Consider the following 19,473-nt stretch of genomic DNA (forward strand, 5'->3'; position numbering starts at 1 on the left):
CTGTTCTGCCTCCCCCTAGAGGCACAACAGCCGGAGATCGGACGTGGGAGATTAGATTTCTCGACGTCAAATTTACATCTAGGCAACCGCCCTAGACTGGGGCTGGCCACAGTGGACCCGAAAGTCTGCGGTCGGCCGTGGGCCCCTACCTTTGTTGGAGGGTGGTGGTGAGTGAGGAGGGGGCGTGGAGATTGTGAGTGAGAAGAGAGGCACGCTGGGGGAAGAAAGGGTGAGAGGATTCAGTAATAGAAAAAAACCATTGGAGGGGTCAGAGAAGGCCTATTCTATTAGTGTTGCTATAAAAACCACCGGATTTCTGTTTTGTCCGAGGGCGGCTATCCCTTCGGAGAACAGTCCGTTCTTTGCTGGTCTTGCTCTCTTTTGGAAAAAGAAAATAGCCTGGAGAATCTGCAGTCCCTATCCTAACCTTCTGGGGCCATTTAGACCTCATACCAAACCTAGTTATCCACCCTGCCACTTTGCCCCCAAGAGGCAAACCCGTTCCAGGGACACATGAGGTATACTGGGCTCTGACGGCAACTTCATGTGACTGAAGAGCATGCTGGAAAGTTTCCTAGATTAAAGGTGAGGGGATTTACTGAGGTAAAGTTGTTTAGAATTTGGCAGAGGCTTCCAGGCTAATGTCCTGTTAGTTTATCCTGATTTGGGGAAGGCACTTAAACGGTCTAGATCTAACCTTGTTTGTATTTGACCACTCAGCTTAATTTGTAGGCATTTCTAGGAGCCTAGCATTCTTTTAAAAAAAAAAAAGTAATGTTTTTATTTATTTTTGAGACAGAGAGAGACAGAGCATGAGCAGGGTAGGAGCAGAGAGAGAGGGAGACACAGAATCCGAAGCAGGCTCCAGGCTCTGAGCTGTCAGCACAGATCCCACGCGGGGCTTGAACTCACGAGCCGTGAGATCATGACCTGAGCCGAAGTCGGACGCCAAACCGACCGAGCCACCCAGGCGCCCCAAGGAGCTTACCATTCTTTATCATGAACTATTTATGTTTATGGGAGCCGGAAAAATAAATGTTGGGGCTCTTCAGCTGCAATAGAAGCTTTACAACATTTCATTCTAAAATCTTGAGGCAAGGAGGCTAGTTTCCATTTCTCCCCCCTATTCAATTGTGGGAAGAAACAGGAACTAAGATATCTATTAAAATGATTCTTATATCTTATGGAAAAAAAAGAGTGCCATTTGCCACTGGCCTCTTATTTTTGTCTTCTGATAATTAATAACCAACAACAGTGTTCACTTATATTGCAAATGAAACTATCAGAGTACATGACTCCTAAGCTCCTTTAATACCAAGGGCTTCATTCTTTCAGTGAGAGAGTATGAATTGCTTACTTGGGTTAGGCACATGACTGTGTGGCCTGCTGGACACATGGTCCCTCTTGCTGTACTCTAAATAGTGCCTTTGTGACCTGAAACAGTCAACACGTTTTTTAAAGCTACAGTGTGATCAGTCAATGCTTTTTTGCCATGTATGGAATTTCACATTTACATATTACATTTTCTATGGACAGTGGCATAATTAATTAATTCCATTTGTCTTCTAGGCAACTCCAGACTCGAGCCTATCCAATTACTATATAATCCAGATGAAAACTTCAAAATGGAACACTGGCAATTTCAACCCTATCAGGTAGCAGATTATAAGATTTTGCTCCTAATATTTAACTTAGACAAGACATATTGGAGAGTGTCTAATAAAAATAAAAACTATCAACCCCTATTTTATGTCAGGTGCTGAGAAAGATAAAATTAGGAATCGGTGCTAATCTGTAATCTTTCCATTTTTCTCTCTGATCCAGCTTTAAATGTCCCAGTGCTAAACTCTGACTTGTGTTTTATTCTTTATGTGTTAGTTTGTTAGGGCTGCTGTAACAAAGTACCACAAACTGAGTGGCTTAAGCAACAGAAATTTATTGTCTCACAGTTCTGGAGGCTAGAAGTATGAGATCAAGGTGTCTGCAGGGCCATGCTCCCCCTGTGGGAGCTATGGAAGAATCTGTCCCGCCCCTTTCTCCTGGCTTCTGGTAGTTCTTTGGCTTGCATGGCATTTTCCCTGTGTGCCTATCTCTTGGGTCCAAATTTTCCCTTTTTATACAGACAGCAGTCCTACTGGATTAGGGCCCCACCCTAACCCAGTATGACCTTATCTTAACTAAATCTGTAATGACTGTTTCCAAATAGGGTCACATTTTGAGATATTGAGGGTTAGGACTTTAATGTATGAATTTTGGAGGGGACATAATGTAACACATTAGTTCAGTGTTTCTCAGCTTTGGTCCACTGACCATATTCATCAAAACCACCTGGATGTTCTTATTAGAAATGCAGTCCTTAGGCTTCACCCTAGACACCTCACCCAAGGAGGAGAAGAGTGATTTTTGCCCCTAGGGGACATTTATCAACATCTGGAAAAAGGCCCAGAGAAATGATGTTATGAGTATCTAGTGGACCTGAAATGCAGCTCAGCCACCTACAAGGCACAGGGAAGTTCCCACACAAGAAAATCATCTCACTTAAAATATCAGTAGTGCCAAAATTAAGAAACCCTACTCTAGAACCACTAAATCAGAACCTCTGGGAAAGGGGCCTGGAAATCTACATTTTGACAAGCCTCCCAGCAGCTCGGACCCACCTTCAAGTTTGAAAACCACTGCAGATACAGAAGCCTTTACTAGGCATGTGAACACGTGCCCTTTTGCTCCAGATATTAGTCACCTCTCTTATCAGCCATGCTCACGATGATAAACTAATTAAATTAATTAAATACTACTTAGCAATTCACACGATTTACAAGTCTTACTCTAATGTTGATTTTAAACTGGATGCTTATGTACATCTTAACACTTCTCTACCACATTATATTATTTTTAATCAACTATCTGCATATTCTGGGTGTCCTTTGCCTGATGAAAAAACCATTGCCAATTTATGGTTTGGCAAAGCAACGTTTTGCCTCCTCCAGTCCACTTAATTTCTGTTGTATTCTGAGTTACTGACTGACTTGTCTGTTTCATATATTGCTTTCATCCCTTGTCGGCCATGCTTGCTGTTCTCTCAATTCTTTTTGGCAGTTGAAATATTTTTTTAGTACATTAGTGATGTCTTAAGAGCACGAACAAGAAAATGGTAGCATCACAGGGAAAAATCCTAGAACTTCCATTAAAATAGGTCATTGGAAATTGTTATGTATTGTAGTATATAACAAACTGAGAATTTGATGCCTTTCTAAAAACATTGTTTTAAGTATTCCCTTTTGGAGAGAATCTTCTGTTTTCCTGGTAGGACTTCCATAGAGGGTTTGCATCATAACAGGCAAACTGTTCAGGTATTTTTTTTAATCCACAGATTATAAAATCAGAATATTTTGGTCCTGTATTAGCCTCATTGGCTATTACATTATCTAAGCCAACTGTTTTACTAATGACCTTTTGCTAGTTTTCTAAAGTCATCACTGCTAAAATTTGAGAAAATTCTAGTCTCCTCTTCCAGTAATTAGAATCCCCTAATACTTTCTTTGTCTTTCAACAATTTCTTAGGCATTAAAACTTCTCATGTCATTCAGATGTTCTTCCAGTGACATTATATGACCTTCAAACCTGCTACCTCTTTGGACTACGCAACCAACACCTGTATAGTCAGCTCTTGAATTCTAATGAGTAACCTAAGCTTTCCTAAGCCTTCATCCAAAACACCTTAAAAAAAAATTAACTTCATTGTTGAAAATAAGCAAGGCATGGAATAAGTAGCCTTTATACTAAGCTGAGTTTCTGATGTAAACATTAAAATCAAATGTATAAACAAAAGTGTGGTAACACATAGCACAATCCATACAGTTCAATCCAGGAGAGATCTTTTGTTGTGTTCACATGCAAAACTTGATATCTGATAGATGAAAGTTACACACTATAGTTCAGTTTGACTAGCAGCCAACTGTTGCCAGTGTAAACTGATCACTTAACAGATGATGTCAAGACTTCTTTAAAGAAAGAAACAGAAAAGACAGAGTAGTGGGTTATAACGTCAGTCTCCCTTTTTCTATATAATGTTTCCTAGTGTCTGGAAGAGACCAGAATGAAGGACAGTGAGAACATGATGGAATTTTATGAGTCAAGTGCACTGGGCTTTCTAAACTACTGAAGACAGAAAGTCTTAAAATTGTTATCTAAGGGTTCCCACCCTAAGAGTGATCCCTCCAGGCTGTGCTCCTCCAAAATTGGTACCCTCGAGAGCAGAATTGTCAAGTAAGATGTTTTCTTTCCCAATCACCTCTTCTCTAATGTCTTACTAGAGAGAAAAATGTGGAAGACAGTCTGTGGTGGCAGTGGGTCCCAGTAGTACCCTTCAGGGTGACCAGGTCCGTGACACCCTTCTCTTCCTTCCACACTTCTCTCAATGCCTTGCTCCTATCTCTCTTTCAAGACCCAGTTAGCACCTTGCCATGTCCAAGAAGTGGGCTAGTATCATGGGAAAAGTGCTGGACTGAAAGGTCTAGGCCCAAATCTTGGCTCTGTTCCTTAACTATTTAAGGAAAATCTCTTGTCTTCTTGATGACTGTGTTTTCTAATCCTTAAAATGGGAACAATAATACTTGCTTCACAGCATTGGATACTTGGCATGTGGTGGGTGGTAAGTAAATACGTATGTATGTATTTATTTAAATGCCTCCGCCAGTAACTCCAGCATACCTAACTTCTCTTCCATCTTCCCGAGCCCAGGGCACATCACTTGTAACACTCACTTGTCACCACCACGGGATAGTCTTGTACTTGCAGACTTAAGAGATGAGTGGTTTGAATCTTTGAATACATAACAGCACTTCAGACTCTTAAGCAGGGTGTTCCTCTGTCCTCAGACATCTTAGAAGTGTTGGAAGAATGAATATCAAAATCCCATGTATCTTTCATGGCTCTTTCTGTCAAGCTGATGTTTCCAAATAATGAAGGTAAGTGGTGGAGGTGTGCTGGTGTGATAGAGGAGTAGGAAAATAAGAAAGGGAGTGGTTATTGAGGCATATCAAATAGCAGAGGGAGTAAATGTACTTCAAATGACTTAGAACTAGGGCACTGGATCTCCCTAGCTAATATCCCTTCTCTTTCTCAAAAAGCCCTCAAATATGCTGAAGGGAATGTAGGATTGTCAACTCAATCTTTCCCTAGTTTCTTTCCCTAGTTTTCTCGTAGTCCAGATTCAAGGAATGTTCTATTCCATTAGTGGTGGGATCCTGAAAATCATACTGTTACAGAGAGAGGGTAATCTGTTCTGCTTTGTACTTAGCTCTATGGGGGTCAGGACCATGGTTCATTTTGTGTCTGATCATAGCACCTACCTTTGTACTTCTGTGAATGATTTTTGTCTTCTAAAAATATGTATTAGGTGAACTTTGGGAAATTCTTTTCTTTGTGTTGAATAGGAAATTTGAGGAGAATTTTCTCTCTGCAAAGTACTAACATTTTCTTTGCTATTAAGGGGATTCTATTAATTTTTCAACATCTTTCTTCAATAACTTATTATAGTATCTTAAATGATTTAAAGTCTGCCAAATCATAAAAATTTTATTGCTTTTCCTCTATCTGGAATGAATTTATGAATATCAGATTTGCATATTAACCATAAATGAAAGAGAAAAATCCTTTAACTATATGCATTTTTTAAAGGTACCACATTGCCTACTGAGAAATTAGCTTCATTAATTGGCTACAGTGTCACTGTACAGAAATTCCTGTGTAATCTCTTAGTGTTGCGTCAATTCTTATTCATCCCATTAAGTTTATGAAATGTGATGAGCTCTCACCCAAAGGAGTAGTAATATAGATATACCTTATAATTAATCCAAACTTCTTTGAGGGTCTACATCAGAGAAAAAATTAAATATGGATTTTAAAAGTCTTCAAAGACACTACAGAATCCTGGTCATTTGTTTACTGTGTTATTTTTAAGGTGCTATAAAGAATTAAACCCAAGTTACTAAAAGGTTGAGCACTTGTAAAGAATTGAAAAATTGTATGTATATATACATATATATATATACATACACACACACATATATATATATATATACACACACACACAATACAGTATACTGCTTCCTGTGTTTCTTCTAAGTGGAAAAGTCATATTATGTAGCTATTTCTCACATTTTTACATAAAATTATTTTCTACGATGACAAAATGAATCCCATGTTGTTCTTGTTGTTGTTGTTTTCCTCTGCATTTCCTAGAAAATTAGGAGAAGCCTATGAGCTGAATCATCATAGTAGGGATCAAGGTTCTTCACTGTATGTATGTATGTATGCGTGATACAATATCTGTACCTAGCAAATCTTGTCTCTCATGTTCCTTTTCAGCCATACCGAATCCCTCCCTTCCTTAATATACCATGCCCTTTGGATCTGCTGTTTGCACTGACTAAAGCACCCTTCACTTGGTTAATTTCTACTCATCGTCTAGGCCTCAGTGTAGAACTCACCTCCTCCAGGCAGCATTCCCTCACTGGCTGAGGCTTGGTAGACTGTCCCCTCCTATGAACTTACATAGCACTCTGGGATAGCTCTCTTTGTCATAGCATAAATCACATAATATGAAAATTTCACTTGTCTGTGCCCCTTCTGTAATGGTATACTCTAGGAAGACAGATGCCATCCTCTTCATCTTTGCATCCCCTGTGCCTACCCTGGGTGAGGCATGTAGAGATCTTCAGCAGATCTCTACAAAGGAAGGGGGGACTGGATAGTGCATTATTACTATTGCGTTGAGCTTTGAAGACACACAGATGTAGAGAAAGTGACTTATGTCTGAGTTTTTGTAGTGTGATGATCAATTTGTTTTAGGTTTCAAATTCTAACCTAAAGTGCTGTGTGATGTTCACAAGTAGTCGAGAAAGTACCACGTAGGTACTTGTCTGTCACTTTTCAGATAAATGTACCAGTGGGGCCATTGCATGCCTTTCATGTGACCCTATTTACCTACATGGGGTAGCCCACATGTCAGTGTTAGTTACCAAACAGCAAATCAAGCACACGGATTCTTAACAGATTGAATCATTCCATTTTCTGGAAGAGAATGTAACTACAATTTTGATATCAGTCAAGGGAGGTATCGTTCTAATGTTACACATATGCAAGACCTTTCCTATGCTACAGAGCTATTTCTGGGTTTCTTAAGCCCCTCCATTCCATCACAAGCTTCTTGCATGTCTTCTTGAAGCTTTAACAACCACAGTGTCAAGTATGGTGCCTAGGACGTTACAGGTGCTCTGGGAACAGTGAACAAATTACAGAGTAACAATTTTGAGTGTTATACAGGCATACGGTCACTTTTCATGTTATATTTAATTCACTCCTCACAGCAGCACCAAGAAGTATTAATTGTGATCCTTATCTTATGGAGAAGGAAATGGGGATTTAGAGATGCTGTAAGTGTGCCCAAGGTCACGTTACTTCAATGTTGGGGCAGAAGTTCAATCGAGGAGAGTCTGGTCTGTAGCCCACCCCTGTTCCACCACTATACTCTGCCTTTCATTACATGCTTACTGAACCAATTTATTAATAATTTCCATAGGAGACAAATTAATCATCCGGCACAGCTAATTCATCTGGAGGAGGGGTGGACAGGAAGTATGTTGATGGGTTATATAACTGAACTTTTGTCTTTGAGACCAGTAGAATTAGCTATTAAGGATAATCAGAAACACAATATAAACAGTAAGTAGAGCTGTGAATACACTAATGTGGCATGCAGACGTAGGAAAGGGAGTAACTCTTCTTGATAAAAAGCATCAATCTAACTTCACCCACAGGTCTTTAAGAGAAACAAGATAAGGCAGAAATGGCTAGTTGACCATGTCTTCCATCCATTCTCCCTTTCCTCCTTGGAAACACAATACTAAAGGTCACAGCTCCTAACCTCCCTTGCAGCTAGTTTTGGTACACTGAATTGTGTGAGAACTTCACACAATTTTCTTCAGAGGGAAGTTTCCTTCAAAGGGAAGAGGAGTACCCTTCTTCCTTTTTCCCTCTGGCTGGGATGCAGATGTGATGGGTTGAAATCAAATAGCCACTGTGGATTAGGAGATGACAGGCCCAGAGTTGACCAAAGCAGCACCATAGGAAGAGTCTAGTTTCTGATGACCTTGGGGCAGCCATTTCTGCTCTGGATTGCCAAATTCTAGACTTCTTCTATGTGAAAAGCTAACGAACTGTCATCTTGTTTAAGCCAAGAATGGCAGTGGAAATAGCCAATTTAGTGATTTCCGTCATTCAAAAAGTGTCCCTTCTGCGTGTGACTCTGTTTGTATTCAATTTATTTCATCTTACAGTACTGCAGCTGTTCATATTTCCTGGACACCAAGTGTGGTGCACAATAATACTAGCAAGCAGCAATATCATTACTGTGTCATAGGCTGTTTGGGTATTGATCCTATCTAACAAGTTCACAGTCCTTTGAACTTCAGAGTCCTTTGTAGGTGACTGATTTAAGACCAGGAGGCCACATGTAAACCCTCCAGATGATCTCAAATTTTTCATTATACCATTTAGAAAATTAGGCCCTACTTCGGCTATCCCTGATCTGACCATTATCCAATGCCACATCGTTTCCCCCCCCCAAATGGCATATTATATACTACTTGATACTTAGCAAATGTTTACTGAGTTTACACATAATACTGTGTGAAACATTGTGTTGTATACAGCAAATTCACAGACGGATTGTAAAAGGTTTTGAATCTTTTAGAAAGTAATCAGTTTATTGAATGAGGTAAACTCTGTGGGGCACACATAGGAAATGGCTTTATTTTTCTCTAACCTTCAAACATGCACTTTCTCATTCCTGCCCTGTAGATAACCCCTCACATAGATCTCCTTGCTTTTCAGCCACGTTAAGTAAGGTTTACTTACTTGTCAGGTATTAAAAGACAAGTACAGTTCAGTCTAAATCCAAACCCAACATCTAATTCTCTAACCCAATTATATCTTATCTCACATATAATTCAAAGGTTCCCTTGGCTCCTCCAGCCCCCAGCCCAGGCCTGCTCCAAAGCTCAGGCACCCAGAGTAAGCAGGGTGTGTTCCCTCCCTCTTCCATTACTCTCCACCCATTGTAGTAAATGCAACTCCATTCTAATCTCCACCCTTTATTCCTGCCACATTCCCTCTTGCTCACTTCTCTCCAGTCCCGCTGGCTCCTTTCCACCCCAGAAAATACTGTAAACATGTTCTTGCTAAGGGCCTTTGGATTTTCTAGTCTCTCTGCTAAAACACCCTTCCCCCAGCTACCTGCATGCCTTGCTCCCCCACCGTTAGGCCTCAGACCAAAAGTCCTCTGATCCGTGAAATCTTCCCTGACCACTCCCATCTCAAATTACACACACCCACAGCGATCACTTACTCTGCTTTATTTTTCTCACCTCATCATCTGATAAGTTACACTTCTGCTGGGAAACAAGGTGCCTGTCTCCCCTTCTGCAGATACCTTTCCATCTTTATGGGGGAGGTTGGGAGGTAGCACAATTTTCTCTCTGTGTGAGAAGAGGAGGAAAAAGGGTCAAAACACTCTCCACTTCTTTGAATTCCTGTTATCCTTGACTTCTTCAATGATCTTTAACAATTTGGCCCTGTCATATTTTTATGTGGAGGTGAGGGTTTCATAGATACTGAACTGATTTGTTTTCTTTTATGAAGTTTGGCCTGGATGTTTCAGACACTCTACTTAGAATGGGGTGGGGTGTGTGTTTGTGTGTAATTGTCTCTTATTATTCCCGGCTTTGGGACTTTAGCTAAAAACAGACAACATGCTGAGTAAATAGGAATCTTCTCACAAACGAATGTACTCTATTACAAAAAGAACATTTGAATTTGAGTTCACCATTATGATATGAACAGATGGTTCCAAGAATTCAAGATGTCCAGTTTTTAGGAAATAGGAACCTAGGCATTTCTAGAGCTCGAAAGCAATATAAAATTGTTTATGCATCACTATGGTAGAAAGCTACTGGTTCTGGCTGTGTAGGGTTCATTCTTCTTTCTTCTTGGACTAACACCCTTTGGCTGCAATGAATGTTCATGGATGAACATGTGACCAAATTTGGTCCAATTAGAACAAATACTTGGGTGTGGGCTGGACAGGAATCTGGAAGATATATGCCTAGTGCTGCTGGGGACCTCCCAGGGAGAGAACGTGCCTCAGAGTGAAGGCAATAAAAAGGGAAGTGAATGCGAGGGATGGAAAGAGACCAAGGTGCAGTCATATTGCACTGGATCCAGCCATGCCTGCAGTCAATGCCTAGACTTTTTATAGGAGTCAATTAATTTCCTTTTTTTCATAAGCCAAGTGGTTTGGCTTTTCATCACTTGCAGCCCAACTGTCCTGGTTGTCATTCCATTTATTGACTTTAAACCCTTGCCTGTGCGTTGTCTTCAGAGCTGCTATGTCCCTGGCGTATTTTCTCAAGATGGACTTTTTCCAGGGAGTGATGATAATTGCAAGGACCTATTAATGTCCCATTCTGGGATTCTTCTGGCCACAGGGCACAATGGAAGAACTATTGTTAATAATTATTTTGACAAATACAGTAATGTTATATTTGGTTGCATAGTTGTGTTTATGATTCTGAATTTTTCTGTTCTATGTATCCCTGAAGAAGTTTTCTTTTCTTATTCATTTCCCATAATAGTTCAACATGGAAGGCTTAAGCGTGCCTGAGTGGCTCAGTGGGTTAAGCGTCCAACTTCGGCTCAGGTCATGATCTCACTGGAGCCTACTTCAGATTCTGTGCTTCCCCCTCTCTCTGCCCCTCCTCCTCTCACGCTCTGTGTCTCTCTCTCTCAAAAATAAATATTTAAAACATAATAATTTCACATGGAAGGCTTATATTCTTTTTATTCATCATTTTTATTAGTTAATCTTTAGAGAAACTCTACAAATATCTTTAGGTTACTAATCTTTTATGTTCAAGTATAAGTTGTATAATTAACTCTAAAGGTATCAGAACTCTTTAAGAAATCTAAAATCCTTTAAGATCTAAAAAAATACATTCTCCCTAGTGCCTGAGACATTCTTCTAATAAGGAGATTTATAAAGTAATATATACCCCAGAGTGGTTTACATCTTTGAGAACTTGTAGCAGTGTTATTGTTGGGAAGATTAATTTTTTTGGACAAAATTAGAAATTATCCCTAATATCAAGATTTTATACACCCATTAAGGATCTAAGTTTAATTTCCTCCTTTAATATTAAAAAAATGTTAATGTTTATTTTTGAGAGAGGGAGAGACAGAGTGTGAGTGGGCAAGGGGTAGAAAGAGAGAGACAGACAGAATCCGAAGCAGGCTCCAGGTTTTGAGTTGTCAGCTCAGAACCGGACACAGGGCTCAAACTCATGAACTGTGAGATCGTAACTTGAGCCGAAGTTGGAAACTTAATTGAGGAGCCACCCAGGTGCCCCTTTCCTCTTTTTATTCTTAACAGAAAACATTTATGGAAAGAAATATCAAAATTTGAGACGAGATTTGAAATCAAATTCATTATAGATTCAACCAAAAGGAAGAACTTTGAGCACCAGAATCCATGAAATGTTATATGGCATTTGGTTTTGGTTTTATCCTTCTAATAAGTATGTGGAGAAACTGGAGAGGTTCCTAAGAAAAACAGGAAAAGATTAATGGGTAGAACATGGGATAGGTAAGGAAAGAACTGTTCTTTCCTTTCCCGAAAAAGGGAAAGCTGACCTTAAAATTCCTGTGTTTGGGGGTGCCTGGATGTCTCAGTCAGTTAAGTGTCCGAGTTCAGCTCAGTTCATGATCTCATGGTCCTAGTTTGAGCCCCACCTCAGTCTCTGTGCTGACAGCTCAGAACTGGAGCCTACTTCAGATTCTGTCTTGCTTTCTCTCTGCCCTTCCCCCGCTCGTACTCTGTGTCTCCCTCTCTCTCTCTCTCTTTCTCTCTCTTTCTCTCTCTCAAAAATAAAAATTAAAAATTTTTAAAAGAATAATAAAATGTTTATTAAAAATATACTTGTGTCTGCTCACTTATTAATTCACTAAGCAAATATTTATTGCATGCTTACTGTATACTAGGCACTATGGTAAGTTTTCATCCTATGGGATGGGAAATAGATATAAAAATAAATCATACAAATTATGAAAAGAGCCTAAATGTCCATCAACTGGTGAATGGATAAAGAAGATGTGGTTTATATATACAATAGAATACTGCTTGGCAATGAGAAAGAATGAAATCATGCCATTTGCAGCAACATAGATGGAACTGGAAGGTATTATGCTGAGTGAATAAGTCAGAGAAGGACAGATATCATATATTTTCACTCATATATGCATCTTGAGAAACTGAACAGAAGACCATGGGGGAAGGGAAGGGTAAAAAATAGTTAGACAGGGAGGGAGGCAAATCACAAGAGACTCTTAAATGCAGAGAACAAACTGAGGGTGGATGAGGGATGGGGGAGAGGGAAAATGGGTGATGGGCATTGAGGCACTTGTTGGGATGAGCACTGGGTGTTGTATGTAAGCCAATTTGACAATAAATTATATTCATAAAAAAATAAATAAATGGCTATAATCACTAATAATGTTAAGTAAGAGAGAGGTTCCAAGTACTATGGGAATCTGGAAGAAGAGCCGGTGAACCTGTGAGGGCAGTGATCAGGGAAACTTCCAGTGGAGGTGGGGTTTGACCTTGAGGGATGAGCATGAATTTTCCTAGTGGATAGGGAAGATAATTTCAGGAAACGTGCAAAATAAAAACAGTGAGGATTCCCCGAGTAGATTACAATGGAGAGGGAAGAAGGCAGGAGTGGACTGGATAACAAAAGAGACAAAGGTAGGCAGGGAGGCAGGGGCCTGGCTATTCTTTAGAATTTGGAGCTGTCTTAAAGGCAATGGGGCATGGTTGAAGATATTAATTTAGGGAGGAAAATTATATTCGTGTTAAAAAAAGCCTTTGTGGAGGGTTTTCAAAGGAAAAAGCTAATGAGTTCCCCATATCCACAAGTGAAAGAATAACATGAAAAAAGCTGAGATGGGGAGGACTGAATTTTTGCAAGAGAGTGTATAGTAAAACAAAGAACCTTGACCTGGTGGGTGATCAGGCAGAGCTTATGAAACCTGGAGATGTTTTATTAAAGGATGGTCATCTTTTACATTTTATGTTTCTGGGTGAGGCAAGAGGTTAGATATGCTTAGAGTTTCTAAAGTGTGTTCTTTAGAAGACTTGTTAATAGATGTTTCATGAATAGAAAACAAAGTTTCACTGCTTTCTAGAAGTTTCTTCTGCATAACTGGATATGACTATTTACTGTAAGACTTTTTTTTTTTTTTTTTTTTTTTTTTTTACAAACTTTAACATGCTAATGTGCCTTGTGAATCTTTGAGTGAGACATTGAATTTAGGGTTTCCAAACTTAATTGATCACGGGATCCCTTACATGGAGTGCTTATGTCCTGTTCTGAGGAGCACATTTAGTAAAATACTGAAACGGATGCCTTTGATTCTCTTAACCAACTCTAAGATTTTCCCCTTAGGTTCTGAAATCCTAAAAAGTATTTAAAACTTGGAATTACTTTTTTATAGTATTTATTCATTGCAAGTGAGTTATCTTAGAGTTCTCAAGCAAGTCTGCCAATATTAAATAACAACTAGGCAATGATTAGCATTTAGAGTCCTTAAGTTAAGGTTGGATAAATCAGATAAAATGTGAACATTTTTGTTGGCCTTAAACATAAATTCAACTAGAATCCTATGGACCAACTTAGTAGACAATCTGGGAAAGCAAAGGTTTCATCTTAAAGAATTAAAATAGAAAATAGAAAATCTGTTCCTTATCTTCCCACCTGAAGTTATTACCTGATACAACTCAAAACTCACAATGAGAGTTAGAATTCTAGTTTGTTTAAACAAAGAGAGATGGAACTTTTGAGTCACCTAATGCACATTACCATTGGGAACGTGACATTAGGTTACCAGACAGAAGATTAGGGGTGTTTAGAGAAATCTCTCAAGAATAGTTAGATTTTCTAGTGATTTAATTTAATCCTGGGATTGCAAATAGATTTCAATTTAAATGTCAATTCCAATTAGTTGACTGTGTTGCTTGTAGTGTTGGACTGTAAAGAATCAAGACTAAATCTCAATGCAGTGGAACAAGTGTGGCAATTGATGAGAAGTATCTATTTGCCTTCTGTGGGGAATAAGAGTGAAGCTCCCAATCCTTGGTTGCCATCTCCCTATTAAGTTATACCTGGAGGTATATTAGGTCACAAAGGGAGCTGTTGAACTGGATTGGTTCAGAAACAACTATTTGATGGGGTGCCTGGGTGGCTCAGTCTGTTGAGCGTCTGACTTCGGCTCAGGTCATGATCTCGCGGTCCGTGAGTTTGAGCCCCGCGTCGGGCTCTGTGCTGACAGCTCAGAGCCCGGAGCCTGCTTCAGATTCTGTGTCTCTCTCTCTGCCCCTCCCCTGCTCATGCTCTGTCTCTCTCTGTCTCAAAAATAAATAAAACATTAAAAAAAAAAAAGAAACAACTATTTGAGAAATACAGGTCATTAAAAAATGATTCAGAAGACCTTATCAAATCACTTTGTGTATAGCCACATAGGTGTGAAAGGGAATCATATTACACTGATTTGAGTTAGAAATGTGAACTTTTCGGAAATGTGGTCCAATACCAGACCCCATAGGAAGAGGTCCTTGACAAAGAAGTGTACAAATCTTTTAGCATATGGAGGTGTAATTCCTGTTAGGAAACTACATAGTTGGTCTTTTCTGTGAGTACATCAAGTTCATGTTCATTATTATCTGTTTTGCCATGTGGCACTGTAAATCCTTAAAGGAATTCTAAATATAAAGAGGAAAGAAAATGGGGCCTCTGTTACTCACAGGGATCCCAAAGTCCCTTCAATGGGTGACACGCAAATCAAGGGATACTCAAATCAAGGAAAATAGTGACGTGTCCTTGTTGACCATGCTGCATCCAGACAAATCCCAGTCCACAGCTCTTGGTGGGGCTTGTCCCGTTGGTGGATGAGCTGCTGCCCAAGTCTGGTGACGCACCTGGTGAGTCAGGGACCGTGACAACTTCATACCCAGCTTCCTGCCCAAACCTGAGCCAATTTTGTTTCTTAGCCAAACAACATACAAAACAACTTGAGGAAAATATAAAGTTATGCCCTTCCAAGACAGTCTGTTTCCAGTAGTGTCTGGTCTGTGGCTAAAATTCTAGACTTGAAATTAGGGGAGCTCAGAACTGTTGACAATTCTGCTTCCACAGGCCTCTATTTCCTCATATCTGCAATTGAGAAGAGGGGGAATCTAGGGGAAGGCTAGAACAGTGCCTGGAAATTTATTTGATCTTATTTATTTATTCATTTATTTTAATTCAGTATAGTTAACATACAGTGTTATATTGGTTTCAGGTGTACAATATAGTGATTCCACAATTCTACACATTACTCGGTGCTCATTGTGATAAGTGTATTTTGTTTTTATTAAGTAAACTCTACCCTCAATGTGGGGCTCAAACTCAGAACCTGCTCTACAGACTGAGCTAGGCAGGTGCCCCTATAGGTGAACTCTTAATCCTCATCATTTATTACATCCATCCCCCCACTCACCTCCCCTCTGGTAACCGTCTCCTTGTTCTTATAGTTAAAAGCCTATTTTTGGTTGTCTCTTTTTTTCTTTGTTGATTTGTTTTTTTCTTAAATTCCATATATGAGTGAAATCCCATTGTCTTTCTCTGACTTTTTTCACTTAAACATTAAATTTTTAAATCCATCTATGTTATTGCAAATAGCAAGATTTCATTCTTTTTTATAGCTGAGTAATATCTCATTGTGTGTGTGTGTGTGTGTGTGTGTGTATCATATCTTCTTTATCCATTCATCTATGGATGGACACTTGGGCTGCTTCCATAATTTGGCTATTGTGAATAACGCTGCAATAAACACAGGGGTGCATATATCCTTTTGAATTAGTGTTTTGTATTCTTTGGGTAAATACCCAGTAGTGGAATTACTGGATCATATAGTATTTGTATTTTTAATTTTTTGAGGAAACTTCATACTGTCTTCCACAGTGGCTGCACCAGTTTGCATTCCCACCAACAGTGCATGAGTGTTTCTTCTTCTCCACATCCTCACCAATACTTGTTCTTCCTTGTATTTTTTTATTTTAGCCATGCTGACAGTTGTGAGATGATATCTCACTGTGGTTTTGATTTGCATTTCTCTAATGATTAGTGATGTAAGCATCTTTTCATGTGTCTGTTGGCCATCTGTATGTGTTCTTTGGAGAAATGTCTATTTATGTCTTCTGCCCATTTTTAAATTGGATTACTTATTTTTGTTTTTGTTTTGGTGTTGAGTTATATAAGTTCTTTTTATATTTTGGATACTAACTCTACTGGATGTGTCATTTGCAAATATCCTCTTCCATCTCCCATTCAGTAGATTGTCTTTTTGTTTTGTTGATTGTTTTCTTTGCTGTGCAGAAGCTTTTTTTTTTCTTAATGTTGCCCCAATAGTTTAGTTTTTGCTTTTGTGTCCCTTACCTCAGGAGACATATCTAGAAAATGTTGCTAAGGCCAATGTCAGAGAAATTACTGCCTGTGTTCTCTTCTAGGATTTTGATGGTTTCCTGTCTCACATTTAGGTCTGTAACCCATTTTGAGTTTGCTTTTGTGTATCGTATAAGAACGTGGTCCAGTTTCATTCTTTTTGCAGGTAGCTCCCCAGTTTCCCCAGCACTATTTGTTAAAGAGACTGTCTTTTTCCCATTGCATATTTTTGATTGCCTGTCAACTTAGTGGTCCCCAATAGACACTGAATGAATGAATGAAAGAAGGGAAATGTCTGCCTTTGGTTACTGAGTCGTTTTTGGCAAGGTGAAAATGAAAGGCTTTGAATAGTTTCAGCATCCCCTTGAACATAATGATTGGCTTTGTGGACTCTTCATCTTGCCCCCTTTTTGCAAACTACATTGGCAAACAGAGAGCACAGGCTAGGATTCCTGCCCTTACTGAAGTTACATTTGAATTTGGGTGTTGAAATGCAGTAAGGTTAAGAGGCAGGTGTCACTCATGTTTCTCTAGTCCTATTTCTTTTTTTTTTTTTAATTTTTTATTAACATTTATTGATTTTTTGAGAGTCAGAGAGAGACAGAACACGAGCACGGGAGGTGCAGAGACAGGGAGACATAGAATCAGAAGCAGGCTCCAGGCTCTGAGCTGGCAGCACAGAGCCCGACGCGGGGCTCAAACTCACAAACCGTGAGATCATGACCCGAGCCGAGGTCGGTCGCTTAACCGACTGAGCCACCCAGGCGCCCTCTCTAGTCCTATTTCTATTACACATCTTCTTACAGGTTTCTCAAAATTTCCTTGCAATTATAGATATATCTGAGCATAGAACTCAGGCCTGCAGGAAACAAGCAGCTGTCAGCGTGGGATCTGCTAATTTACTTTCAGAACATATATGTGTATATGTAATTACTTGCTCCTTCCCTTCCGTGGAGCCCTCTGGAGCCAGAGCTCAAGGACAATGAGGTCTTCAATGTTTGCTGATAGATCAAGGCCAAGGAATTCAGCTTATATTGTGTGAAACTTCAGGGCAGCAGGAGCACAGCTACTCTGAAAGAAGAAAATATGATGTCTCCTGAGAGAGTTTCAATATGTTGGATTTATTTTTATGTCATTTTTCACTGGCTGTTTAAAAAGCCAGATCATACCAATCATTTCAATATATTGAAAACATGTGTAGTTAAAAAAAAAAAATGTTTCCTGAAGGAAAACTGTATCAATGATAGAGCCTCTCAGTTTTTGTTTTTCATGGCAAGTTCAACACTATGAACAAGTTCTGTGAGAGTGAAAATGCAGATAGAACTTTCCTCCCAATTGTTTATTCCTAACGGTAAGTCCCTGTAGGGCATCCCAGCTAGGGGTTAGCTCTTAGCTCCCTCTTGGTGGTGTGTGTGTGTGTGGGGGGTACTCTGTGAGATACTGTAGCCCCTCATTGAGCCATTACAGACAGGGGGTCATGAATCTGAGCCACACAGGCACGTATCCTGACCCCAAGGGAGGAGGACCTCGGCAGGACATCACTGTGCTTGTAATTAATTCACAGGTGAATGATTCAGATTTCACATTTCAAATTTGCATTTATACTAGTGAAGCAAAGAATCCTTTGTAAAACACTAACTCAGAGGGCTTCCTTACCTCTTGCCTGGGTTGTTGTCATTGTGTCCTAACTGGTATATCTGCTTCTGTTCTCAGAGGACTTGAACACTGATTAGAATCACCAGGTAAAATACAGAAAGCCCTGTTAAATGTGAATTCCAGATAAGCAAAATAATTTTTTTTTGGTATAAGTTTGTCTCAAAGGGTTTAGTCAATTTTGCCCCCAAATATTACATGGGATCACTTAACATATGATGGACTGACTTATCATGAAATCTATTACAGTTTTTTTTTTTAATCTATCAGTGCCTACCACTTCCAAATCTGTGTCCAGCCTTATCATGTGCGCTAAACTGAGTATCTCCATTGTGATGGCTTGCAGGTAGCATGTTGAAATCTAAACTCATTATCTTCCCTGCCCATAATCTCAATTTCAGCCATCCATCCCGTTGCTGAACTGCTCTGGACCATTCATTTGCCCTTAAAACCATTAGGTGGGTCCACAAGCCCTCTCACAGGCCTCTTTGTTTCTCTCTCTACTCTAGTCTCAGCAATCAGCGATACCTTTAAAAAGATTATAGCATATTCCCTCTACTGCTTTCTCTCTCTATTTTTTTTTATGTCTTTCCTTTTAATCAAGTGACTTTCAAAGTTTGGACAATCTCACATACACACACACACATGCACACACACACACACACACACACACACACACACCCACGGGTATATGAAGGTACAGAATCAAAAGTTCCTTGTAACTATACTTACCCTTAAAACCTGAGGGGCATTCATAAAACCTGATTTTTTCTATTCTATTTCATTTTTTAAAAAATTGCAATCTGGTGACCCCCTGAATTGATGAATCATGACCTGTGGCTTTAAAAAACCACTACTGATTCTATTTTATACATAACGATCTGACAGTCATTATAAAACATTGAACAGATTGTGTCACTCTCCTGCTTAAAATCTTTCAATAATTTTCCATGCATTAGCCTTAAGAGAAAGTAGAAGATATGCTCACTGTGGCATTAAAAGCCTCTTTTCTCTCATCAGCTGGTCCTCTTGTCTGAAGAGCACTCCTCCCTTTTACCTAGTGCTAATGCCCACAATAAACAAGTTCTGCAGGCTCAAATGCCATTTCTTTAGGAGGCTTTCACTGAACTTTTAGCCTGGGTGAATCCCTTTCCTAGATGGTCTTCCATATTTAATACTTTCTTTTTTTTTTTTTTTAATTTTTTTTTTTTCAACGTTTATTTATTTT

The 19,473-nt window shown here is 39.4% G+C and overlaps 1 protein-coding gene across 4 annotated transcripts in view; it reads left to right on the forward strand.

Annotated features, from left to right (window-relative positions):
* Positions 1-19,473, forward strand: part of LOC147572641 (uncharacterized) — a 37,308-nt gene that overhangs the window by 1,275 nt on the left and 16,560 nt on the right. Inside the window, exons 2-5 of one of the 4 annotated variants that reach the window (XM_086694153.1) lie at positions 331-585; positions 1,570-1,655; positions 4,079-4,967; positions 10,695-12,031. In XM_086694153.1, coding sequence (XP_086550279.1) covers positions 331-398 — 68 coding nt within the window. In that variant the 3' untranslated portion in view covers positions 399-585; positions 1,570-1,655; positions 4,079-4,967; positions 10,695-12,031. The other 3 variants (XM_086694151.1, XM_086694154.1, XM_086694152.1) reach the window with 3 other exon arrangements.

Source organism: Puma concolor, chromosome E4, assembly GCF_028749965.1.
Source record: "Puma concolor isolate L17-30 chromosome E4, mPumCon1.1.hap2, whole genome shotgun sequence".
In the NCBI taxonomy this organism is placed as follows: Eukaryota; Metazoa; Chordata; class Mammalia; order Carnivora; family Felidae; genus Puma; species Puma concolor.